This window comes from Salvelinus alpinus, chromosome 30, assembly GCF_045679555.1.
Source record: "Salvelinus alpinus chromosome 30, SLU_Salpinus.1, whole genome shotgun sequence".
NCBI lineage: Eukaryota > Metazoa > Chordata > Actinopteri > Salmoniformes > Salmonidae > Salvelinus > Salvelinus alpinus.
In genome coordinates this window covers 12,568,517-12,595,800 of record NC_092115.1, presented here as the reverse complement: position 1 = coordinate 12,595,800, position 27,284 = coordinate 12,568,517, and the positions used below count along the sequence as shown (strand labels likewise).

Here is a 27,284-nt window from a genome sequence, read left to right as displayed (position 1 = left end):
AATGTCGCCTACTCATAGACATCTCGTGGATTTCGCTGTCTTACTATTTAACTCTATATCTCATACATCAAACTACATGCCAGGAGCTGTCTACTGTATTACGTGGATCATTACTGAACATGTTTATCAGCACATGCTTGACCTTTCATCAATAGATAGATTGAGTATGTAGATATCAGCATACCACTCACTACACATAACACGCAACTAAAAATTGCACACTTTGATTCGTTGATGTGTTATCTTTTCCCTTGACAAATCCACCCATACAGTGGCATCCAGAGCTTACATACGAGTTCCTTCTAATGGCCTGGATAAGCTCTCCAGTGTTTGCATCATTTCACACTGGGGCTCATTTGAGCGTAATGAGCCTGTGGCTATGTTTACATCCCTCGGAGCAGAGACAGGAGTTCTCTAAGTCTGTCGTGTTTACTGAACAAGTGCTGGAGACCGAGGGCTACAGGGCAACTTTTTAATCAGCCTCTGGAACATATTTGTGAGTTAACTGTTTCGCTAACTTTTGTACATATGGCATGGCCCATGGGAATCAAGGTCAGTTAGCTGTCTAGCTAATTTCAGCATGTGTAACATGGAGGCCAGTTAGCGGTCTAGCTAATTTCAGCATGTGTAACATGGAGGCCAGTTAGCGGTGTAGCTAATTTCAGCATGTGTAACATGGAGGCCAGTTAGCGGTGTAGCTAATTTCAGCATGTGTAACATGGAGGCCAGTTAGCGGTGTAGCTAATTTCAGCATGTGTAACATGGAGGCCAGTTAGCGGTGTAGCTAATTTCAGCATGTGTAACATGGAGGCCAGTTAGCGGTGTAGCTAATTTCAGCATGTGTAACATGGAGGCCAGTTAGCGGTCTAGCTAATTTCAGCATGTGTAACATGGAGGCCAGTTAGCGGTCTAGCTAATTTCAGCATGTGTAACATGGAGGCCAGTTAGCTCCAGAACGTGTGGCATAAAGTTCTGAGCATCTGAGACAATGGAAGTTAGTTTAGTTAGTTAGTTTAGCTAACTCCAGTAGCTGTTTTTCTAACTTCAGCACATGGTTTAAAAATGTAGCTAATTCCAGAACATGTGACATGGATGTAATTATTGTGGGCCATTCTCCCAAATACTGGATGTTCTTGAGGTATAAAATTATTTTGAAATGCATTAAAGTCCCCCTAGGGCAGCGCACAATTGGCGGGTTAGGGGAAATTTTGGCCGGGGGAAGGCTTTACAATTACACCGTCATTGTAAATAACTGACTTGCCTAGTTAAAGATGAAATAAAAAGACAGGGGTTTTAACTCAACCAGATAATAGCACTATACATTAGCTAATAATGTCATAGTTCCCAATCTCATGGTGTTTTGCTTTCCCGTGGATTTGTGTTGACCCCAGGATGATTATGCACCAGTGCTCCGCATCGCAATGTCTGCATTAAATGGAATAATCGTTAAAGCTCACAAGCATGTCAAATTTGGGAAATTATGAAACACGAGCAGCTAGGCTTACATTGCAATTAGTATGCATTTGTTAGTACCACATACCTGACATGAATACCTACTATTCAGTAAAATATATGTACTGTATAATTGTTGCCTTTGTAATTCCTCAAGGTGACCTGTATGCACTATCCTTTTCTCCAGTGCCAGCCTCTCTCCCGGCCCTGACCACCCTATGTGCTCACGTCCTCAAAATGGAGGTTAAACAGGCAGATCAACGGTCCAGCCCAGAATGGCACCTGATGGTTCATTAACGTTGGAGTTGCAGCTAGGAGAAAATAATGACGGGAAGAGATTTAAACAACATAGTCCTATTGACTGTTTTTATTGATACACAGGGGCATGAGGTGGCAAAAAACGGGAGAAACTCGCTGGTACCTGGGATTAGGTATGTATGGATCTGTTGCAATAGCCTCACTTGACAAGTTCATTCATTTCAAATCACCAACTCTGTGTGTGTGTGTGTGTGTGACATGTCTGATAGAAATATGTCAAATAGGATGATAATATCAAGAGACATGAACCATTTGAAGAGACATTAACCACTTCTTCAATTAAGAGTTTAAACAAGTGGTTCTGTCTTTAAATGATTAATGTCTCTCATGCTTTTGTAGGAATATAAAAGAGTAGATGAAGTTTTGGGAAGTTATCAATTACAACAACAAAAAAAGAATGAAAGATGGATTGTATCGTCATGGGTCTCATAAACAAAACTCCCCTTTTGATCCTAACAAAGCTGGAGCAATGACCCTTCAAGGACAAGCACTGGCCAGGGTACATTAGATGTTGCTTTCTGCAGGACTGCTAAAGGGGCGATGTAAAATGAATCAATCATTTTGAATATAAAAAGCATTTGTTATTTTCATGGTGTGTGGAGAGGTCGATCTTTTTGCAATACAAAATGTAGTTTTTTTATTTTAAACTGAAACATTGTTTTCGACAATAACTGTGGCGTAGTGTTATATAATGGATCCAGAGTAACGCAGCGGTCTAAGACACTGCATTGCAGTGCTAGAGGTGTCACTACAGACCCGGGTTCGATTCCGGGCTGTATCACAACCCGACCGTGATCGGGAGTCCCATAGGGCGGCGCACAATTGACCCAGCGTCGTCCAGGTTAGACGAGTGTTTGTCCGGGGTAGGCCGTCATTGTAAATAAGAATTTGCTCTTAACTGACTTGCGTAGTTGAATAAAAGGTTAAACAAAAATACAAATGAAATGGAGATTCATTAAAGATCTATTCATGGATCTCCTCAACCACTAATTTGGTTTTCCCAATAAGACAATTAAAGAGATTCTCTGGTACTTTTGTATATTTTTTTGCCAGGGTTTCTGAATGTAGTACTCATGAGCCAAAAGTGGTCCCCAAAAATTGCATACTACGTCACATACAGTGCCAACAGAAAGTCTACACTCCCTTGAACTTTTTAAAGATTTTTCTGCCATAAAATTACATCTAAAAAATTATTACATTTGGTTGGGTATCATTGATGGGCAGCGATATTTTAACCTTTTCTCCAATTTTTTTATTTTTTTGAAAGCAGATTTAAGTCAAGACTGAGACTAGACCACTCAGGAACACTCAACACCTCTTGGAAAGCCATTCCGGTGTGACTTTTGTGTAATTGTCCCACAGAAAAATAAAACCCTATCCCTGGGTTAGGCATTCAGAAGACTGAGCTGGGTTTTCCTTTCACTTTTTACCTGGTGGAACGAGTGCGATGAGAGTCGGGAAGCAACTACAGGGAGTGAGTGTTTTAATAAATAAACACGACACATAAACAACACACCGACATGAAACAGAGTCAATGATACCTGAGGAAAGAACCAAGGGAAGTGACAGATATAGGGAAGGTAATCAAGGAGGTGATGGAGTCCAGGTGAGTGTCATGAGGCGCTTGACAATGGTGACAGGTGTGCGGGATAATCAGCAGCCTGATGACCTAGAGGCCGGAGAGGGAGTATACGTGATACCTGGGCTTTTCTCTTTTCATATTTCTTTTGATCCTAACAAACTTCCCAGTCCCTGCCGGTGACAAGAATGCCCATAACATGATGCTGTCACCAACATACTTGAAAATAAAAAGAGAACAACATTGCATTCACTCCATATTACTGGTCTTTATGACAAAGCAAAAAGAAAGAAGCGACTCCACATCATCCACTCTGTTTGCAACAAGGCTGTTAAGTAGTACTGCAAGACAACACGGTAAATAAACAACAGTACGTAACATACAGTAGCAAACTGATTTAAAAAAAAAACATCTGCTTCAAACTTCTTAGACGGGAAGATGCACTATGTCACATTTTGTAACTGCCAAAAACCCTAAAATTGAAATATAATTGAAAACATGAGGGATTTTCTACATCATTTGAGAACATCCACCCGCAGAGCCTTGCCAATTCTTTGCGCTGGAGAGATTTTGGCACTGGCTTTTGTCTGTGTGTATTGGGGCCAAATGGAGTTAGCACACAGTCAAGACCTGATCATCCACTCCATTTTAACCTCACTTTCAGGGCCATAGCTTGCCAACTGACATGACCCTTTCAGTGGCAGAACAATGCCAAGTCAACCTGCATAGCTCGGGTGTTGGCTGTATTTGTGTATCAACTGCATTTAATTCATTGACAATCAGGACGTTGAACAGTAATTGCTAAGAAAACAACATTGAAGTCGATGGGGAGATGCTTTTGTTATCACTCAAAACCAGGAGAGCTTTTTGGTGGAATCCTTGGACTCTTGAGCTAACTCTGAGAAATTATACACAGCATCTTGGTGGTGACAATGCCAAGCACAGTGTTTTCACAAACACGCAATTGCATGACCTATTCTCAACTGTCACTGTCTTCACATCATTGTCAATACGGCCCACTCCAAACAGATTGCCGTGACGCTGTAGGTACTGCTACCCCTCAGGTCTTATTTTGGGCTGGAGGTGGAAAAGAAAACATCTATTTGTTTTTATTTTTCCGGTGATTAGCTCGGGCACCCCGTTGGCAAATCGGGGAATTCGGTTCCAGGCGCAATCACACTGCCATGTCGAGGCGTGTTACATCAGCCTTTCAGGATGGCGAGTTGTGCCTTGGCAATTCTGAGTTTCTCCACACTCTGCCACCAAGACTGAATTCCAGGGGACGATTACTGCACAAATAATCAACATCAGCTAGCTGCATCCTGGAGCTCAGTGGGCAACGGGGGGAGGAAAGAAGAGCAGGAGGACTAGAGATAGAGACAAAGAGAAGGAGACAGAGAGGGGGAGGGAGAATGACAAAGGGATAAACAGATAGGCAAGACGAGAGATAGACAGAGAGACCAAAATAGGGGGAGAGAGTGGGAAGGAAAGAGAGACAGATAACTGGGGAGGGAGGAAGAGAGGTTTAGGAACTTTCAATTACCTTGTACACAGACAACAAAGGCCTAGATTTCAGCAGACTATAACAGTCTTCAGCCTCGGGGAAGCTCATTTTTGCCTTCTTCATCTCTCCTCCTCTTCACACAAATTACAGGACAGACAGAATATGTAATGCATTCCTTTTGCAGCACAAGCAATTGCAGACTTCCACATTGTTAGAAGTCACCATCAGTTGCCGTAATAGTAAATTCACCTCACAGAAACAACATAATGTATCGTGGACTATATTATTGCTAAAAAATAAGCCATTGATAAGAACCATCCTCACATCTAGCATTGGTGGTGACTCAGGTGTTTAGTGTGTATGTGTGTATATACCCCTTATTGAATTGACTGAATTTGAGTTTGAACGAGAATACAATGTCCTTTGACACTTTCTGTGGCCCTCGCCAAACGACATTAAAACGATGACTGTAGAAATCGATGACTGCAGACTACTGATTCAGTAGCATAAAGAAATAGAGACTATCCTAATGTCCTGTCTGTCCAAACCATTTAACACACTCTTCGTCAATCACTCGTTGTAATTTCAATGACAAACATAACGATGACTTGCAAATACCTAAACAAAGGGCTGGCTCCTACAGCGACCAACATAAAAGGGGATTACTGACCTGACATCAAACAAGCGAGAGGTTTTACTCTGTCCACGAAAATAAGCTCAAGAAGTTAGGAATTTTTATATGGAGGTCAGTGAGTGTCAAATTTGGTCAACAACAAATGTAATCGCTAATTTCCTACGTGAGGCTTATTTGATCCAATAGAAGTTTTGTAATGGTTTAGGTTGTTACGAATGCGCTGATATAAGTGGATGTAACGGATGTGAAATGGCTAGCTAGTTAGCGGGTACGCGCTAGTAGCGTTTCAATCAGTTACGTCACTTGCTCTGAGACTTAAGTAGGGTTTCCCCTTGCTCTGCAAGGGCCGCGGCTTTTGTGGAGCGATGGGTAACGACGCTTCGTGGGTGACTGTTGTCGATGTGTGCAGAAGGTCCCTGGTTCGCGCCCGTGTCGGGGCGAGGGGACGGTTTAAAGTTATACTGTTACATTGGTGCCGTGACCCGGATCACTGGTTGCTGCGGAAAAGGAGGAGGTTGAAAGGGGGGTGAATGTAACGGATGTGAAATAGTTAGCGGGTACGCGCTAGTAGCGTTTCAATCAGTTACGTCACTTGCTCTGAGACTTAAGTAGGGTTTCCCCTTGCTCTGCAAGGGCCACGGCTTTTGTGGAGCGATGGGTAACGACGCTTCGTGGGTGACTGTTGTCGATGTGTGCAGAAGGTCCCTGGTTCGCGCCCGTGTCGGGGCGAGGGGACGGTTTAAAGTTATACTGTTACATGGACACAAGTGGCATTTCGGCAACTTACTCAAAAACTACTTTATATCAGAGTTGTGCCTGTTGTCATAGAGATAGACAGAGGACTCATCGTGAATATAACCTGTTTTAGCATGGAAAATGCCATTGAGGGCTTCCACCATTTTAAAGCAGTCAACTGCGTGGGGACGCCTAAGAGTTGGGAGCAATCAGCCAATTGGCACAGATATAAAGACATGTCTTCTATCTATCTCTATGGCCTGTTGTTCACATGCGTATCTGCCTTCTCATTGGCTAGAATAGTCCTGATCTCACCTCCTCTCTAGAATAGTCCTGAGTTTAGTGGTTAGAGCGTTGGACTAGTAACCGAAAGGTTGCAAGATTGTATCCCTGAGCTGACAAGGTAAAAAATATGTCGTTCTGCCCCTGAACAAGGCAGTTAACCCACTGTTCCTAGGTTGTTATTGAAAATAAGAATTTGTTTTTAACTGACTTACCTAGTTTAAAAAAAAAAAATGTAATCTTTGCTTCAAACTACTCACGTTCAAGCATTTAGCTTTTCATTCTTTTCCTCCCTCGATGTTGAAACAGCCTAATTAGTGATCCATCACCTGCACCTGTCACTCGCCCACCTCTCCTTAAATCCACAGTCCCAGAGGATCCACTTTCAACTACTGTCACTCCAGCTGTCATATCTTGTGAGAGGTGTCGACTGAGACCGGGCGCGTCAGCTAGCTGTGATGATGTCGGGCGCGTCAGCTAGCTGTGATGATGTCATGATGAGAAAATATCAAAATCATCCATCTGCTCTACACCTGTCTCCACCATCACTGAAATGACATGTCGGATTGCATTATTAATGAAAGGAGTTCTGGGCAAAAAACTCCTTTGAACTATGCAGTGTGGTGCCAATCAGATCCTACAACCAAGTCTGTTATAGTAGTTATTGTATTGGAAGCTGCCTACCGTGCTAGTTGGACGACATCCATAAATACCTGGCCATTTCTCATTTAACTAGGTAAGTCAGTTAAGAACAAATTCTTATTTACAGTGACAGCCTAGGAACAGTGGGTTAACTGCCTTGTTCAGGGGCAGAACGACAGATTTTTACCTTGTCAGCTCAGCGATTTTATCTAGTAACCTTTCAGTTACTGGCCCAACGCTCTAACCACTAAGCTACCTGCCACCCCTCATTGATTATATGCAAGTATATTACACTAATATCTGTTGAAAAGATCTATAAAAATAATTTGCCATCTATTCACCAAAGATTGTATAACATATGTATAGCCTCTGACCTGCATGTGTCGGATATGCTTCTGATGATCAATAGTTACAGAGTAGTTGTTATACCCGTCATCATCATCATTTTAGCAGCCGCTCTTATCCAGTGTGATTTACAGGAGGAATTAGGGTTAAGTGCCTTGCTCAAGGGCACATCAGCAGATTCCTCACCTAGTCGGCGCGTGGATTTGAACCAGCGACCCTTCGGTGACAGGCCCAACGCTCTAAACCACTCGGCTACCTTCCGCTCGTTTTCAACCCAATTTAAATGAACAGTTGAGTTTACAATCATCAAATTCGAAATGAAATACACCAACGTGCATTGTGCACACAATGTTTCATTTGTCAAAAAATTGAGCTTTACGTGTGCATAAAAAAACCATCTGCTTCCCCCCTCCATTCCGTGCCAGCCCTTCTCTCATTCAAACGCACAACTAATGCTGGAACCGGGAGGCTGCAACTGCCTGAGCTGAGGAAAATGAACTCGGATAACGAACTATTAGGCTACTTGTGCACCCGATGAAGGAATTGAAGGGGTTGCAAATTAAGTCAGCAAATGTTCAATTAAAATAAGTAAGTTGAATAAACGCGTGTTCAACTTGGGAATTATTGACCGTTATTTTTACGCCCAGAGTTCTTCCCGTCTGTTTTGGAGCTGAAGTTATTTCGCGGAGCAAATGTAAGATCCACCTGCAATCTACAGAGGAGTTTTCCAAATAATGTTTGGATTTCTATGCTCCAGAATGTACAGTGGTGTCTTTTCCTGTGAACAATAAGTTTTGTGAAGAAAATAAACGTTATCATTTTTTTATATATATTTTTTAAGCCTTGTGTCACTTCTTACACGGGCACTTCATGAATTAATTTCATATTATGACCAAAGAGCATGAAAATACATATTTTTATTAGGGCTCGTGCAACCGCGGAATCTCACTGACGCATCAGACATAATTGGTCTTTACACTATTTTTTTTAAATCAGGTAAGGACGCAGGCATAATGTTTGACTATCTATTTAAATGTTGCATGCGCCTGTTAATATGACGTGAACATGCACAACAAATTGCATAGGAATTATGTTTATTTATGTAGCCTACTAATTTATTACATTTGTTATTTACTTTTATTACAGCTATCCTTTTCTATGTTTTATTTTAATATATAAAACATCTCAATGTTGTATTATTACTTACCCAATGAGCGAAGTTGGTTAACAATACATATTTTTAACGTCTTTTCAACCAAAAAAATACGTATTTTCAACGTATTTTGCTCATGGGTAAGGTAAGCTTGTCACATTTTGCAATAAAATCAACATTCCATGATTCGCAAATTCCCCCATATGGTTTGTCACCCCGGGACACAGGCAACGTTTGGAGAGGATGAGGAGTCGTTGGGTGAAGCATGAGGTGCCAGGGTATCGGTCTTAGACGACTGTCTGTGCTGCTCCTGTGGGAGGGGCTCGCCCTGAGTCTGTGCTGCTGCTGGACCGGGACTTGGGTTGTTGCTGCTGCGGCCGGACCCAGTGATGATGGTGGTACCGCTGGGCCCATGGGCTGGTTGCTGTCGGACAAAGGGCCCTTCCACCACTCGTTGGAGTTCACTGAGTCGGTGGAGAGACACCAGCAGGGCTACACTACCAGATACAAGATGTTCAGGTGACCTTTTTCTCTCTTTAGTAGCCTCCCCACCCTCAATACAATTTCAATTTAAGGGGCTTTAATGACATGGGAAACATATGTTTACATTGCCAAAGCAAGTGAGGTAGATCATGAACAAAAGTTAACATTTACAACAAAGACATGTTGACATAATAAAATCCATTTCCCCAAAAATATATAAAGAATATTTCATGCTGAAACCCTCATAATAAAACACCAATGGGAATCACTACGTTGATGGTTTATATTTAGCATAATGTTTTACAGCTTTGCCATGAATATTTTATATTGTCAAATAATCTTATTTGACATTTTGTATATATTTTAGATGTGATAAGGCCACACAGAGGGCCAGAGGTAATTACCAGAGATAATTACAGACACCTGTGTTAATCTGAAGTGCCCATAAAAGGTTACTAGATGTCACCTTACAAAATTCCACAAAACCTTAAAAGCTACCAAAAGTCTGTCAGTTTACTGGCAAACTTCGAAAGGTTCCAGTAGTATACCCTCCCTTTGCAACCCTACTCGCAAGCAAGTGAGACTATTCTGTGGCACATCTCCCTCTCTGAACAACACTTCAGTCCTATAGCGTGTCATTATCAACTCTAGGCATATTATTATTTTGTAGCAGTGCTTTTACATACAGCACTGTCGTTGTGTCAGATTTTTTTAAAGGACACTCTTATATATGTTATAAGTCAGTTCAGTCCTGATATTGCGTTCACTGACTGATGTAGGCAAGGTGTCTAAATAGCATACACGCAAATCTATGAAAGCTTGTGGCGTCAACACATACGTTGTAAGTGAACATAGACTGGATGTCCACCACAATTCACATTGATGGCTATGTTGTTTTCAGAACTAGTGTGAATGGAATGTGTTCCACTTTGCTTGTGACATTGGTGGAACACACGCACCCTGGTTAATGCCCTGTACCAGAGAGGATATAGACAGACTGCTTTAGAAAATGGCAGAGTATTGCCTGAAACATTGCTAAATGGTTTAGAATAAATGTAAGGTGGGAGTTCTTTTGAAAGTGAAGTGTGCTACTCAAACTTCCAATGAGAGGTTGAAAGTATAGGATGATGCTGGCATTGTGCCACAATATAATGACATTCCTGAACATGGTCCCGCTGTTCCGCTATGACTCAATACTTGTTCTCCCCCTTGTGGTAAGCCAGATAAAGGAGTATTTCTACTCGCTTTGAGAACGCTGAAGTCTTCACTTGTCATACGTGTTTTATTAATTTAAAAATATCTCTCTGAACAGCTTCTACTGATTTGAATTCTCTATCTAGAAGGGAGCAAAAGCAACATGGGGAATCTTTTCAACTGATATGATGCCCCCACTTTGAAACGTCCTCTGTTTGGATTGGAATATGGGTCCTAGCAACGTAACCATGTGGATTAACATCGGATCCCCTACAGTTACAAATTATTAGACTGACAGACCGCTGGCGTCCGTCTTTCCTCCCTTCCCGTTTCCCCGTGTTTGATTACACATGAGCCCCGGGTCTTGAACAGGAAGCTGTCAGACTATTATCCACCAGTGTAGCGTTAGCGTAGCATGCCTGCTTCCCATCCATAAGTGCTCACTGGTGAATAAGCCTGCAGGCTAACGCCAGGGTGTGATCTATAGAGGCCATCAAGTGACACCCGGAAAGGCACTGCAGTCTGTCTCTCTTTAGGATGATTGGCTGTAATTACACCCTCTACACTGGCCTGATTCCTCAATTATTTCTCTGCCGATCGTTTCTCGTGGCAGTGATTTGATTGCCTCCCACGAGAAGAGACAAGAAGGCTGTGTCTGAAATACTGGAGCAGTAGGACTCTTGACTGTAGAGACTGGAGAGAGACTAGCGTATTAGAACGCTATCGCTTGCAGGTCCCCAGATGGGACGTGACTGTGTACGCAACACTTGAGCTCGATGTGACACGTGTCAGTACACTGTGTACGAAGCGGCTAACGGTCACCACAAACAGTAGGCTAATGGTGAATCACAAGGGCTTTGTGAGATTACATTATGAATATATTTGGTTAGCTTTGGACGCCTCAAGTGCTTATAGTTAAAGCATTTCTATGGTTTCCTGAAAGGCTCCAAGGCAGAGGTTCTCATTTCCTGAAAGGCTCCAAGGCAGAGGTTCTCATTTCCTGAAAGGCTCCAAGGCAGAGGTTCTCATTTCCTGAAAGGCTCCAAGGCAGAGGTTCTCATTTCCTGAAAGGCTCCAAGGCAGAGGTTCTCATTTCCTGAAAGGCTCCAAGGCAGAGGTTCTCATTTCCTGAAAGGCTCCAAGGCAGAGGTTCTCATTTCCTGAAAGGCTCCAAGGCAGAGGTTCTCATTTCCTGAAAGGCTCCAAGGCAGAGGTTCTCATTTCCTGAAAGGCTCCAAGGCAGAGGTTCTAATTTCCTGAAAGGCTCCAAGGCAGAGGTTCTCATTTCCTGAAAGGCTCCAAGGCAGAGGTTCTCATTTTGCTCTAAATGTCTCACGGTCATAGAATGATTCATGGTCATTCAAATATGGTTCAAGATTATGATTCATGGTTACCCATACACTCTTAGAAAGGTTCCAGAAGGGTTATTCGGCTGTCCCCATATCAGAACCCTTTTTGGGTCCAAATAGAATCCTTTTTGGTTAGAGGTAGAACTTTTGGTTGATCTTTGTAGAACCCTCTGCGTAAAGAGTTCTACATGGTACTCAAAAGGGTTCTACCTGGAACCAAAACAATAATTTTAGGTTCTAGATTTCACCTTTTTTTCTACTTATAGGGACCTTACACTGGTTCATGGGTAATCTGGCATATAGGGTCAGTAGTTTCATGGTCACATTGACAATTTATAATACTTATTATGCCTAGTGCTGCATTGGACCCTCTCATAAGGACTATCATGCTACAGTAGCAATATTGTACTGTGGTCACCTAACAAAGGCATTGTGAAACTGAGGTTTCCTTTCTTCGCAACAGCAAGATCGAAGCTACAATGAAACAAGGCAAAAGAGCACCAACAAAGACAATTGTAAGACAAGGTCATACAGTCTCACAGACCTGTGAACATATGTGTTGGCAGAGTGACCCACTGTTTATTAGCCAGTGGCAATGTTTGTCAGAGCAAATTCCAGCCAACCTGAAGTCATTCGACACTTTCCTTTGCCCTCCCTCAAGTTGCGTGCCAACATAAGAAGGCTTTAGGAGAAAATATCTGCAGTATGCTCACAGCTCCTCCAGGGAAGAGACCGTACCGTCTGGATGTATTAGCTATACTGTATGTGAGAGATTCTGCCTGTGTCTGTTTGTAAATGTTGTGTCTGTCTATAAATATTGTGTCTGTCTGCGTTGGGGTTTGTTTGTGTTAAATGTAGGTTTTCACATTCTACAATTACGTTCAAATAAATGTTCTCAACAGCCTGTTAAGTTTGTGACAATTTCACAAACTGAAAACTCTCTCCACGAACCAAGAACTCAATCAACTAATTAATTAAATGTGTTGTCATGACGTCGTTTTCAGGGAGTTCGGCCGATGGAAAGTCAACAGCCTGGCGGTGGAGAGGCGGGACGGCAGCGGCCTGGCTCCGCCCCTCGACCCTGACTTCATGCACACAGTCAGGCAGTTGGGGCGGCGGCCCTCCCTCCACAGGATCACTGAGACCATTATCAAGAAGTACGGAACTCACCTCCTGCTGTCCGCCACTCTTGGAGGTACAGTAAACAGAGGCTCCAAACATTGGTTCCTACTTGACCCGCATCACAGCAGGACTCCTTAAACTCCTTAGAAGTGGGTTTTTCAAGAGGGAAATTCATAAAACTTTTAAATGTAAAATCTGTTACTGAATGTAATGTATGACTCAGACAATGGGAGAAATTCCTAGTGTCTGAACCATACATTACATTCAATAACTTAGCTACAGCAGATACTTCTGCATAAGGGGTATATTTTTAGTAACATATGTAATGTGGAAATTATACAGTTTAGAATTGATGTATTATACTGTATCTTATGTGCTTAAAAAGCTACTGTGTGTATATATATATATACAGTTGAAGTCGGAAGTTTACATACACCTTAGCCAAATACATTTAAACTCAGTTTTTCATAATTCCTGACATTTAATCAGAGTAAAAATTCCCTATCTTAGGTCAGTTAGGATCACCACTTTATTTTAAGAATGTCAAATGTCAGAATAATAGTAGAGAGAATAATTTATTTCAGCTTTTATTTCTTTCAACACATTCCCAGTGGGTCAGAAGTTTACATACACTCAATTAGTATTTGGTAGCATTGCCTTTAAATTGCTTTACTTGGGTCAAATGTTTTGGGTAGCCTTCCACAAGCTTCCCACAATAAGTTGGGTGAATTTTGGCCCATTCCTCCTGACAGAGCTGGTGTAACTGAGTCAGGTTCTTAGGCCTCCTTGCTCGCACACGCTTTTTCAGTTCTGCCTACAAATTTTCGATGGGATTGAGGTCAGGGCTTTGTGATGGCCACTCCAATACCTTGACTTTGTTGTCCTTAAGCCATTTTGCCACAACTTTGGAAGTATGCTTGGTATCATTGTCCATTTGGAAGAGCCATTTGCGAACCAAGCTTTAACTTCCTGACTGATGTCTTGAGATGTTGCTTCAATATATCCACATAATTGTCCTTCCTCATGATGCCATCTATTTTGTGAAGTGCACCAGTCCCTCCAGCAGCAAAGCACCCCCACAACATGATGCTGCCACCCCCGTGCTTCACGTTTGGGATGGTGTTCTTTGGCTTACAAGCCTCCCCCTTTTTCCTCCAAACATAACGATGGTCATTATGGCCAAACAGTTCTATTTTAGTTTCACCAGACCGGAGGACATTTCTCCAAAAGGTACGATCTTTGTCCCCATGTGCAGTTGCAATCTGTAGTCTGGCTTTTTTTATGGCGGTTTTGGAGCAGTGGCTTCTTCCTTGCTGAGCAGCCTTTCAGGTTATGTCGATATAGGACACGTTTTACTGTGGATATAGATACTTTTGTACCCGTTTCCTCCAGCATCTTCACAAGGTCCTTTGCTGTTGTTCTGGGATTGATTTGCACTTTTCGCACCAAAGTACGTTCATCTCTAGGAGACAGAACGCGTCTCCTTCCTGAGCGGTACGACAGCTGCGTGGTCCCATGGTGTTTATACTTACGTACTATTCTTTGTACAGATGAATGTGGTACCTTCAGGCATTTGGAAATTGCTCCCAAGGATAAACCAGACTTTTGGAGATTTACAAGGTCTTGGCTGATTTCTTTTGATTTTCCCATGATGTCAAGCAAAGAGGCACTGAGTTTTAACGTATGCCTTGATATACATCCACAGGTACACCTCCAATTGACTCAAATTATGTCAATTAGCTTATCAGAAGCTTCTAAAGCCATGATATAATTTTCTGGAATTTTCCAAGCTGTTTAAAGGCACAGTCAACTTAGTGTATGTAAACTTCCGACCCACAGGAATTGTCATACAGTGAATTATAAGTGAAATAATCTGTCTGTAAACAATTGTTGGAAAAATTACTTGTGTCATGCACAAAGTAGCTGTCTTAACCGACTTGTCAAAACTATAATTTGTTAACAAGAAATTTGTGGAGTGGTTGAAAAACGAGTTTTAATAACTCCAACCTAAGTGTATGTAAACTTCCGACTTCAACTGTATTAAAACAGGGAACTCAGTTCAGTATGGTTGCTGGATTGGGGTGAGATTAAACATACATCACATGTTCTGCTCATTATCTTTCTTCATCACAGTCAATGAATAATTGTAACCTCTCTAAAGAAGAGATGGGAGATGATCACCATTGATAAGCATCTCTGGCTCAGTTAATAGTCTCCCCTTTCCTAATTTCCTGTAATCAGGGGAGGAGTCCTTGACGATATTTGTGGATAAGCGGAAGCTGAGCCGAGGCCCAGAACCAGGGGCTAGAGCTGAGGGCAGCAGCCACAACAATACGGGGGTGGTGACCCTGGAGGCCCTTCACCAGCTGGCTGCCTCCTACTTCACCGACAGGGAGAACACCCTGCGCCGGCTCCACCACCTCCAGATCGCCTCCACCGCCATCAGGGTAAGAGACCCCTGACTGCCCTCTCTCTGCCTCTGGGCATACAGAGGGGAAGTTAGATGCTAATATAGGTTACTATAGGAGGTCAAACTGTGTTAAACCAATGCAGCTGCTGCAACGACTTTGCTATGTTTTCTTGAGATTTTTCTGTGGGGGAGGCAAGTGGATAGGTTACTGTTGCATTTACTGTTGCCATTTTATTAATGTCAAATATTCACAGTGTAGCATGTTGATGTGTTGTTTTGATTTATAATTGTCCTTATTGTCAGACTCTCGCTGTGCCGATTCAGTATTTAAGCGTTGTTGCATAGTGTATCAGATATGAGTGCTTTTATCTCAAGATGAAAACGGCTGAGAATTAACATGTTTCAAGTCATAAGAATTTCATGTGACTTACATCAGACTGTGTTCTAATTATATATCAAGGGCGATAGAGACAGATGAACAGGGTTCAGTCAGTATAGAATATCTACGTAAAAAGTATTTACTGTAGGCGGTCTATTCCAAAACTGCAATGCCGTCGGAGGTACACCAAATAAATATGTGATTCACATTTTCAAACAGTCCATTTATATTTTCCAACGGGGCTATACATTTGGTAATGCGGGTGCAAGCAGTTGCTCCCGACGCCACTTGGGTACACTGCAGCATCCACCAAGAGGCTCTTGTTGCCAAGGGAATGCCTGACAGCTTGAAAGACGTTTTGGACACTACAGTGAAAATGGTAAACTTAGTTAAAGCAAGGCCCCTGAACTCTCCTGTATTTTCCGCAATATGCAATCATATGGGCAGCGACCATGTAATGCTTTTACAGCATACAGAAGTGCGTTTGTTATCAAGGGGGAAAGTATTGACACATTTGTCTGAATTGAGAGACGAGCTTAAAGTTTTCTGTACTGACCATCATTTCCACTTGTCTGACCGCTTGCATGATGACGAGTTTCTCACACGACTGGCCTGTCTGAGTGATGTTTTTTCTAGCCTGAATTATCTGAATCCAGGATTACAGGGACTCTCCGCAACTATATTCAATGTGCGGGACAAAATTGACAGTTAGGATCACCACTTTATTTTAAGAATGTGAAATGTCAGAATAATAGTAGAGAGAATAATTTATTTCAGCTTTTATTTCTTTCAACACATTCCCAGTGGGTCAGAAGTTTACATACACTCAATTAGTATTTGGTAGCATTGCCTTTAAATTGCTTTACTTGGGTCAAATGTTTTGGGTAGCCTTCCACAAGCTTCCCACAATAAGTTGGGTCAATTTTGGCCCATTCCTCCTGACAGAGCTGGTGTAACTGAGTCAGGTTCTTAGGCCTCCTTGCTCGTTACACATTTTTCTGAATTGAGAGACGACCTTAAAGTTTTCTGTACTGACCATCATTTCCACTTGTCTGACCGCTTGCATGATGACGAGTTTCTCACACGACTGGCCTGTCTGGGTGATGTTTTTTCTAGCCTGAATTATCTGAATCCAGGATTACAGGGACAATGTGCGGGACAAAATTGAGACTATGATTAAGAAGTTGGAGCTCTTCTCTGTCTGCATTAACAAGGACAACACACAGGTCTTTCCATCATTGTATAATTTTTTTGTGTGCAAATGAACTCAAGCTTACGGACAATGTCAAATGTGATATAGCGAAGCATCTGAGTGAGCTGGGTGCGCAATTACGCAGGTACTTTCCCAGGGCCCTTTCATGCCCTGCCTCCAGTCCACTTACAAGAGTGCCTCATCAAAATTGCAGCATGCGGTTCTGTGAAAATGTCATTTATTCAGAAGCCACTGCCAGATTTCTGGATAGGGCTGCGCTCAGAGTATCCTGCCTTGGCAAATCGCACTGTTAAGACACTGATGCCCTTTGCAACTATGTACCTATGTGAGAGTGGATTCTCGACCCTCACTAGCATGAAACCTAAGTACAGGTACAGACTGTGTGGAAAATGATTTTAAGACTGAGACTCTCTCCAATACAACATTGCAGAGTTATGTGCATCCTTTCAAGCACACCCTTCTCATTAACCTGTGGTGAGTTATTTGATGAACAAATAATGTTTTATATGTAATATGGTTAAATAAATAGCAAAATTATTGGTTATTAGTATATTATTATTTGTGCCCTGGTCCTATAAGAGCTCTTTGTCAGCCGGGTTGTGACAAAGTCACACTCATTCTTATGTTTATAAATGTATCGTATAGTGTGTGTGATGGCTAAAAACAACATTAGTAGTTATTCATCAGGATGATATATCGGCCCATATCTTTCTATTCATTTCCGTCCAAGCTAACCACCTTTGTCAGCCATTTTGTGGAGTGAGCCGAGTGTCAGTTGGTCAAGAAAAGGTTTTGAATAGGTGTTCAGGGGTGTTCAGCACTGCCAGTTGCATATAGTCCTTCATTAAAACACATATGCTGGAGAATATGGAGGAAATATGCAAGAACTGTTACTAAGGCATACATCTAGAGGTTTGATTATGATTCATCTCAAGCCGTATCGTGATTCACTTCATCTATGTTAGGGATGGGCAACTCCAGTCCTCGCAAGACCCGAGTGGTGTCACCCCCCCCCCCATCTCTGACAAACACCGCTGATTAAACTGATTACATTCTAAACTGAAGATCATGATTAGTTGATTATTGGAGTCAGATGTGTTAGTTGGGTCTAGGGGCAAAAGTGTGACACCAATCAGGCCCCCAAGTACTGGAGTTGCCCATCCCTGCTCTACATCATGGTTTATCATGCTACAGAATGGTTGACGTAAGACACTGTAATCAGTATATGGGGGATTGGAAATTATGCAGACAATTACATTGATGGGAAGCTACAATCTATCTGTAGTATTAAGCTGATCTACTCCCTAAAAAAAAAACGATATAAAATTACGAAAAAGACACTGTAATCAGTTATGAGTGACCCGAATTGAGGAACACTGATTCGCATGATCACCTTGAAATATTGGTGACTGGGCAGGAATGAAAGTTAATTAATTATGAATTCTCCACCACCATTGTACAATAACTCGCCAACTAAATGTATAATATTTCAAAATATGTTTTATTATATTTAACTAGGCAAGTCAATTAAGAATAAATTCTTATTTACAATGACGGCCTAACCCGGCCAAACCCTAACGACGCTGGGCCAATTGTGTGCCGCCCTATGGGACTCCCAATCACGGCCGGGTTGTGATACAGCCTGGAATCGAACCAGGGTCTGTAGTGACACTGAGGCGCAGTGTTTTAGACTGCTACGCCACTCGGGAGCCACAAGAATATTTCAACCAACTCTTATTGTTTCTTTTAGATTAATTTACGGATTTTCATTGTGGTTTCAAATTTTCAATACCGTGAATAAGATTGATGGAGTCGATATGATTTAACATTGGAAGATGATTCTCTTTTTCACTCTTATCAAAGATTGATGTCCTTCCTTTATGATAGCCTACCAGAACACACATACTATTCAATCAGTTCCACAGAATATTTTCCTAGTTCATTCTCTGATGTTTGAGGCATGAAACAAAACATCGGGAAAAAATGTAATAACTTTCAACATTAATTAGTTCCCTTACCTCCCTCAGGTGACTGAAACCAGGACAGGCCCCCTTGGATGCAGTAACTATGATAACCTTGACTCTGTCAGCTCAGTACTGGTCCACAGTCCAGAAAACAAGATCCAATTACAAGGTATGTCTGAAACTAGAACTAAAGGCAAAACATCAACAGGTGTATCACTCTGAATGAACTTCGAAGAGCCAGGTGTGCCTTTCATGGTTAACACTAATATATGTATTCCCAGAAATGTAGAGGGAATAGTTTACAGTAACTCACTACAGCTGGCTCAACATGGAATGCATTCTTCAGGAGGTCCAGTGCAGCAAAGGCAGGGCACAGTAGTTCCTATCTGGAATCTAATTGGTTCTCGAGGCTAACCTGCGAGAATCTTTATCAAACCCCGGGATGACTTAGTTGTATTTGGTTTCTGAAGTGGGATCTTCAAAAGCAATTTAGCGGCAGTGTCTGTTTGTTTTCCCTTCTTATACACCCCAAAATACTCACCCACGCCTCTCTGGCCTCCCCAGGACTCCAGGTTATTCTGCCAGCGTACCTGCGGAGCCGCTTCGTCCAGGCAGCCCTCAGCTACATCGGCTGCAACTCGGAGGGCCAGTTTGTGTGCAGGGCCAGTGACTGCTGGTGCCAGTGCAGCCCGGACTTCCCACAGTGCAACTGTCCACAGACGGACCTCCAGGCCCTGGAGAACAACCTGCTCCGCCTCAGAGAGGCCTGGACACTGGCCAACGAGGAGTTTGAGGAATCAGGTGTTTACTGGAGATAGTTGAACATGCAACAGTTCAATGACCTTGGTGATGAGCGACAATTGAGCAGCCTGGGTGGAAGGATATTTCTGCTTTAGCCAGCTTGTTTTTAACTTGCAATAATGTAGTGTAGAATGCAGAGAGTAAGGTATTCAGGCATTCAATAAGCTTCCATATGTGAAAATGATAAAAAGCATTGTTCGGAGATATGGTGGAGAAGGGAGTATACTAGATTAAAAACCTTACTGAAGTCGCATAATAAAAGTGTCTCGTGGGATTTCTGACTTCTTGAAAACACTTTTGAAATAGAGGAAACATAGTTAGTTGCAGAATGGAACCCATTCAACCCGTGTGGTGCAGCGGTCTAAGGCACTGCATCTCAGTGCTAGAGGCGTCACTACAGACCCTGGTTTGATCCCGGGCTGTATCACAGCGGTCTAAGGCACTGCATCTCAGTGCTAGAGGCATCACTACAGACCCTGGTTTGATCCCGGGCTGTATCACAGCGGTCTAAGGCACTGCATCTCAGTGCTAGAGGCGTCACTACAGACCCTGGTTTGATCCCGGGCTGTATCACAGCGGTCTAAGGCACTGCATCTCAGTGCTAGAGGCGTCACTACAGACCCTGGTTAGATCCCGGGCTGTATCACAGCGGTCTAAGGCACTGCATCTCAGTGCTAGAGGCGTCACTACAGACCCTGGTTAGATCCCGGGCTGTATCACAGCGGTCTAAGGCACTGCATCTCAGTGCTAGAGGCGTCACTACAGACCCTGGTTAGATCCCGGGCTGTATCACAGCGGTCTAAGGCACTGCATCTCAGTGCTAGAGGCGTCACTACAGACCCTGGTTAGATTCCGGGCTGTATCACAGCGGTCTAAGGCACTGCATCTCAGTGCTAGAGGCGTCACTACAGACCCTGGTTAGATCCCGGGCTGTATCACAGCGGTCTAAGGCACTGCATCTCAGTGCTAGAGGCGTCACTACAGACCCTGGTTAGATTCCGGGCTGTATCACAGCGGTCTAAGGCACTGCATCTCAGTGCTAGAGGCGTCACTACAGACCCTGGTTAGATCCCGGGCTGTATCACAGCGGTCTAAGGCACTGCATCTCAGTGCTAGAGGCGTCACTACAGACCCTGGTTAGATTCCGGGCTGTATCACAGCGGTCTAAGGCACTGCATCTCAGTGCTAGAGGCGTCACTACAGACCCTGGTTAGATCCCGGGCTGTATCACAGCGGTCTAAGGCACTGCATCTCAGTGCTAGAGGCGTCACTACAGACCCTGGTTAGATTCCGGGCTGTATCACAGCGGTCTAAGGCACTGCATCTCAGTGCTAGAGGCGTCACTACAGACCCTGGTTTGATCCCGGGCTGTATCACAGCGGTCTAAGGCACTGCATCTCAGTGCTAGAGGCGTCACTACAGACCCTGGTTAGATTCCGGGCTGTATCACAGCGGTCTAAGGCACTGCATCTCAGTGCTAGAGGCGTCACTACAGACCCTGGTTAGATTCCGGGCTGTATCACAACTGGCTGTGATCAGGAGTCCTATAGGGCGGCGCACAATTGGCCCAGTGTCGTCCGGGTTAGGGGTGGGTTTGGCCGGGGTAGGCCATCATTGTAAGTAAGAATTTGTTCTTAACTGACTTGCCTAGTTAAATAAAAAATCAACCCCTCTGAATCAGAGAGATGCTGCCTTAATCAGCGCCTGGGTTTAACTGCCGTGCTCAAGGGCAGGTTTTATCTACTTGGGGATTCAAACCAGCGACCTTTCGGTTACTGGCCCACCGCTCTTGATGTAATAGGTTACCATGGCAATATACATGGCCTTGCTTCGACAGCTGGAAGTGTATATTTGCACCCACTTCAACCACCATCTCATACCATCTGATAAATGACCAATTAGTGACTAAACCATTCAATGGTGCACACTACAGACAGGTGGTTAATAAAATATGATACCTCTTGAAATAACAGTTCTGCACTCTAGTAAGCTGAGAAGAAAGAAATAATCTGAACCAGTATCTCTGAACACGTTGTTGTGCTGTTGTTTATTTATATTTGGGTTTGTTTACTTTTCTGGGACAGACAAAAACAGTGAGAACAGACACACTGTCACACGTAATTATTCCCCAACGGCTCACGTGGCTCCCCGCCAGAACGAAACTTCACTTATTCATGTTTATTTATTTTTTTACTCTTTATTTATTTTTTAGAGGAGTTCCAAAGCTTCGTCGGAAGGCTGCCAACCCATTACGCAGTGAACAAATCTGTCGTGGAGCACTTGTGGAGGACGGATGGGGGTCTGCTCCAGCGCTACAGGCAGCTGGAGACCACGCGAGGCCTGCTTCTCGACAAAGCGCGTCACACCGCTAACAAGCTCTTCAGCCTCATTAAGAGATGTCGCCATCAGCCCAGAATTGTACTGCACAGGGAGAGGTATAGAGTATTTTTTCATTAACCCGAGGTTTCCCCCAAACTTCCTTTGTCTTGTAATTATGCAAATTATTTATGCACCGTGCGGGAAAGACACAAAATAAGAGTCGTTTTAGAAGACAAGAAGGGCTGACAGACGAAATTGAGTCTCACCTCGGATAACCAGAGTTGAGGATAGCTGGACAACTGGCAGTCGCTTATTGCAATGCAATTAGTACTGTTTTAACTTTTGTTATCCAAATTATCTAAGACCACTGGGCTCAATAAAAGATGAAGTACCTACTCACTAGGCCACAATAAGTCTTCAGATAGTGTCACACATCCACACTCAGAAAAGAGTATCAATAACAAACCTTTTGGCATTCAAACGGTAGGTCCTCTTTATCTTATGCCTCTGCTGAAGTAACCGCTTTCACTCTGTTTTCATTAACAGTCAAAACTACAGTCTGAACAACATTCCAATTATAATTTGGTTAGCCCGGTCCCAGATCATGTTTGTACTATCTCTTGTACTGTATCTGTACTAATACTATTTATCTGTATCTGTACAAATACTATTTATCTGTATCTGTACAAATACAGTGCTGCCAAGCGCACTGTGACTACTGTGGCGCTTGGCAGAGTTCTTAACGGGTCCAACAGAACCCCTGAGACCTGACACGAGTAGTCCTCTAGCTCCCGGTTCAGCCCTATGTAATGCTACCTGGTCTAGCTGTTATTAGTTACTCCGGTCTTCCAGAGAGGCTTTCCTTTGAGCATAACTTCACGGTGCTGGATTCCTCCCTCCTGACCTCTCTGTTTTGATGGCCATTCTTTGGAAGAAATTAACTACATTACAAAATCCTTCAGTACTACTGCCAAACGCTCTTCTTCCACAATCCTCAATCCAATTACACTGCTTTATCACACCCTTCTGGTCATAAAGGGGGATTTGATGGAGGTTCCCAATTATTTAACTGGTCCATTTTTTCCGCATGTGGATCGTATGAAATGTTTTATGCATAGTTTATTTGCTCTGTAATTGTACTGGGTGGTTAGTATTCAATATTCATACATTGAACAAAAGGTCTGTGTGTGTGTGTGTGTGTGTGTGTGTGTGTGTGTGTGTGTGTGTGTGTGTGTGTGTGTGTGTGTGTGTGTGTGTGTGTGTGTGTGTGTGTGTGTGTGTGTGTGTGTGTGTGTGTGTGTGTGTGTGTGTGTGTGTGTGTGTGTGTGTGGTTGGCTCTCTGTCAGCACCCACCTGCCTACTCAGGAGGAATTCACGACTAGAGGAAGATTTTCATTTTGGTCTGATTTAGCTTGCATTCCAGCAGCTGAGCCAACGAGCAGAGATGGGGTTTCTGCTCTGCCTATCCTACTTAATTGACAGATATTGTTGCTGTGAATGTGCAGTATGAATCCTATTGTGTCTGATGAGATGTTTTTAACATATTTCAAAGACAGAAAACAAAAAGAAAATGTTAATTGACTAACAAAAGTACGTTCACCTACAGTATGTTCTGTCCTCCGTCCTCAGACCCCTCCGCTACTGGCTGAGCTACATCCTGTCCCTCCTGTACTGCAGTGAGAACGACCACATCGGCGTGTACTCTGAGCAGACCAGGAGCTGTTCCTGCCCCTACCACCACTCTTCCTGCCAGGGCCCCGTCCCCTGCGCTGTGGGAGAAGGCCCCCGCTGTGCATCTTGTTCCCCCGAGAACCGCACCCGCTGCTCCAGCTGCAACCCGGGCTTCTTTCTAGGCCAGGGGCTCTGCCGACCCGCCGTACCTGACCCCACGGATCCCTACCTGGGTTTGGAGAGCGACCGCGACCTTCAGGACTTGGAGCTGCGCTACCTACTCCAGCGCCGCGACTCGCGCATTGCCCTGCACGCCATCTTCGTCAGCAGCGATGTGCGCCTCAACGCCTGGTTCGACCCGTCGTGGCGGAAGAGGATGCTGCTGACGCTGAAGAGCAACCGCTACAAGTCCAACCGCGTGCACATGCTCCTGGGGGTGACGCTCCAGGTGTGCCTGACCAAGAACAGCACGCTGGAGCCTGCGCTGTCCGTGTTCGTCAACCCGTTCGGGGGCAGCCACTCAGAGAGCTGGACCATGCCGATCGGCCAGCACGGCTACCCCGGCTGGAAGAGGACCAAGCTGGATATCCCCCTGGACTGCTACAACTGGACCTTGACACTGGGCAACCGGTGGAAGAGCTTTTTCGAGACCGTCCATTTCTACCTGAGGAGCCGCATTAGGGATTCGGGGCCAGGCTCGGAGGTTGGGGGACCCAGAAACGCTAGTAGAGCGTACTTTGAACCACCAGAGGGCGCCGTGGAACCTGTGGAGGCGTATTCATCCCAGAACATGGGCTACATGAAGATCAACAGCATGCAGCTGTTTGGATACAGCATGCACTTTGACCCGGATGCAATCCAGGACCTAATCCTGCAGCTGGACTACCCGTACACCCAGGGATCCCAGGACTCAGCCCTGCTGCAGCTGGTAGAGGTCCGCTATAGGATCAACCGCCTCTCCCCTCCAGGGGCTCAGCCTGTGGACCTGTTCTCATGTCTGCTCCGTCAAAGACTGAAACTGTCCAGTTCAGAAGTGACCAGAATACTGGCTTCTCTACAGGCTTTCAGTGCCAGACAACCAAACTCTGTGGAGTACGAGGCAACCAAGCTATGTAGTTAATAATGGGCAGGTGGGCGGGGCCAATGTGATGTTTTTTGTATTAACCCAATCATATACAATGTCAGCCCCATAGCCTATATCTTTTGTCCGCGGGTCTGTTTGTGTTGGTGTTTGCCATTCATGGCTTTAATTGTATATAAGTGTCATTAAATTTGATGTTTTTATCAATACCGGTGAAAAGTTTGGACAAACCTACTCATTCAAGGGTTTTTCTTTATTTTTTACTATTTTCTGCATTGTAGAATAATTGTGAAGACACCAAAACTATGAAATAGTACATATGGAATCATGTAGTAAGCAAAAAGGTATTAAACAAATCAAAATATATTATATATTTGAGATTATTCAAATAGCCACCCTTTGCCTTGATGACAGCTTTGCACACTCTTGGCATTCTCTCAACCAGCTTCACCTGGAATGCTTTTCCAACAGTCTTGAAGGAGTTCCCACATATGCTGAGCACTTGTTGGCAGCTTTTCCTTCACTCTGCGGTCCAACTCATCCCAAACCATCTCAATTTGGTTGAGGTCGGGGGATTGTGGAGGCCAGGTCATCTGATGCAGCACTCCATCACTCTCCTTCTTGGTAAAAAAATCCCTTAAACAGCCTGGAGGTGTGTTGGGTCATTGTCCTGTTGAAAAACAAATGATAGCCCCACTAAGTCAAACCTAATGGGATGGTGTATCGCTGCATAAAGACACGGCGGTTGGAACCAAAAATCTCCAATTTGGACTCCAGACCAAAGGACAAATTTCCACCACTAATATCCATTGCTCGTGTTTCTTGGCTAAAGTATGTCTCTTCTTCTTATTGGTGTCCTTTAGTAGTGGTTTCTTTGCAGCAATTTGACCATGAATGCCTGATTCACACAGTCTGCTCTGAACAGTTGATGTTGAGATGTGTCTGTTACTAATTTGGATTTGTTTAACACTTTTTTGGTTACTACATGATTCCATATGCATTTTTTCATAGCTTTGATGTCTTCACTATTATTCTACAATGTAGAATAAAGGAAAACCCTTGAATGACTAGGTGTTCTAAAACTTTTGACCGGTAGTGTATATTGGAAAGATTTGGAAAAATGCATCCCTTTTTCCCCTTTTACAGAAAATGCTGCAATTTATTATTGGATAGAGAGGATTTGATCTGCTTTATACAAGTATCAAATCAGCATCTATTCCAAATGTATATGACCGCTGTGTTATTTCAGCGGATTATTGGATTGATACAAACACACACACCTACTGAAACCTATGTAAGTCATTTGCTAATGTAACGAGAACGAGTTGCTGCAAATGTGCTGTGTTAGTACTGCCCATCTGGAGCTGCAGAGCACAGTGTCTCATAGTGTCTCCATTCTGTAACAGCCTTGGCACAGATTACCAAGGGTATAGCGAGGACAGTAGCCTCCGCCCCTCTGTCTCTGGCTGCCATTCACACTCACTGTGATGGATGAGAGAGGGAGGTAGAGAGACATGCACAGCATCAAACACAGGCTAGGTATCAATGGCCTTTATCAGAGATAATTAGCTCACAGAGCAAATAGGGAGTTGATTGAAGGCTCAATGACCACGGGTGAAATTAGACCCGAACTCCCAAAAGGACTGTTGTCTCTAGACTACAGTGTGAGCTGTTTGAGTATGACTTACATCTTAGATAGCACTTGCAGAAGTGGCTTGTCGTCGCTTAATCTAGATTCGTAAGACGTTCCCCCCTGGGGTTAAGGAGTGATGGGTGGTTATCCATCCTGTCTCTTCCCTCTGTTTTAATGCTAACCTTAAGAGAAAGAGAAAGTGGGTAGAAACAAGCAATTAACTTGAAAACACTAGCAAATGAAGCACTCCTTGTTCTCAAATTCGGTTATGGGCTAAATTATGTTCCTGTTTATTAATTAAATGCAGTCATTTAGATTGGAAGTAAATTGGATTTCCAAATTCGATAGACTGAATCCTTTTCAGTGAGGTAAGGTTTAGATTTCTATTTTTATTTTTATTTTTTAAAGGTCCTAGAATCATTTGCATATCTAAATGGAATGTAAAGTAATTAAAATCGTGGCTGAGTAAACAAACAGCGATGTCACTCATGGGCAGCATTCATCGACATCTGAAGTAAACTCCTTAGTGTGACAAGGCCCAAATGTGCTCAAACCAAACCCTTTAAAATGTCCTTGATTGTGGGGTTGCAAAGTCCCTGATTACTAATCTTTACACTGTTTTGTGATTCAATAAGTTACTTACCAAGGTTGTTGACCACTGAGAATTTTTTTGTAATCATGGTCATTTATTGTGTGATTGCACAACATGTAGGCCTATATCTGCTAATGTATAGGTTTTAAACACACACACACACACACACACTGAGCGATTAGCTGAGGCTTTGGGCAGGGCAGTGGGCCTCAGAGGAAACATGAGTAAGACTAATAATATAATGTGTCTGTTTTACAAGTGGACTTGCGAGGGGAGGGCGGGCTGCGGTGAAGGACAAGAGTTTATGGAGACGAGTCTCTCAGGAGAGGCATTTAAAATAATGGCTGACAATCCACAGGAAGAACACAATGAGCTGGAAGTCCATCAAGACAGTCTAAAGGGAAATCTGTGAGGGTTTGGTATTCATCA

At 43.4% G+C, this 27,284-nt stretch overlaps 1 protein-coding gene across 2 annotated transcripts; it reads left to right on the top strand.

The window, feature by feature from the left end:
- The first annotated feature begins 406 nt into the window (after positions 1-406).
- Positions 407-26,912, top strand: LOC139559866 (BMP/retinoic acid-inducible neural-specific protein 3-like). Of its 2 annotated transcripts, XM_071376258.1 has the most exons (9): positions 407-496; positions 1,834-1,883; positions 8,872-9,163; positions 12,675-12,865; positions 15,034-15,239; positions 18,822-18,927; positions 19,323-19,559; positions 21,772-21,994; positions 23,508-26,912. In XM_071376258.1, the coding sequence occupies exons 3-9, from the start codon at positions 8,910-8,912 to the stop codon at positions 24,667-24,669; spliced, it is 2,379 nt and encodes a 792-aa protein (XP_071232359.1). In that variant the 5' UTR covers positions 407-496; positions 1,834-1,883; positions 8,872-8,909; the 3' UTR covers positions 24,670-26,912. The 2 variants fall into 2 exon arrangements, with proteins under 2 accessions (XP_071232359.1, XP_071232360.1); XM_071376259.1 differs by lacking the exons at positions 407-496; positions 1,834-1,883 and adding an exon at positions 7,456-8,487.
- The last annotated feature ends 372 nt before the right edge of the window (positions 26,913-27,284 follow it).

Excerpts from the sequence above, each read along its gene's own strand:
- LOC139559866 (XM_071376258.1), top strand. The coding sequence starts at position 8,910 with ATGAGGTGCCAGGGTATCGGTCTTAGACGACTGTCTGTGCTGCTCCTG. Across the intron at positions 18,928-19,322 it reads AAACAAGATCCAATTACAAG|GACTCCAGGTTATTCTGCCA; the intron begins GTATGTCTGAAA and ends TGGCCTCCCCAG. Across the intron at positions 21,995-23,507 it reads ATTGTACTGCACAGGGAGAG|ACCCCTCCGCTACTGGCTGA; the intron begins GTATAGAGTATT and ends CTCCGTCCTCAG.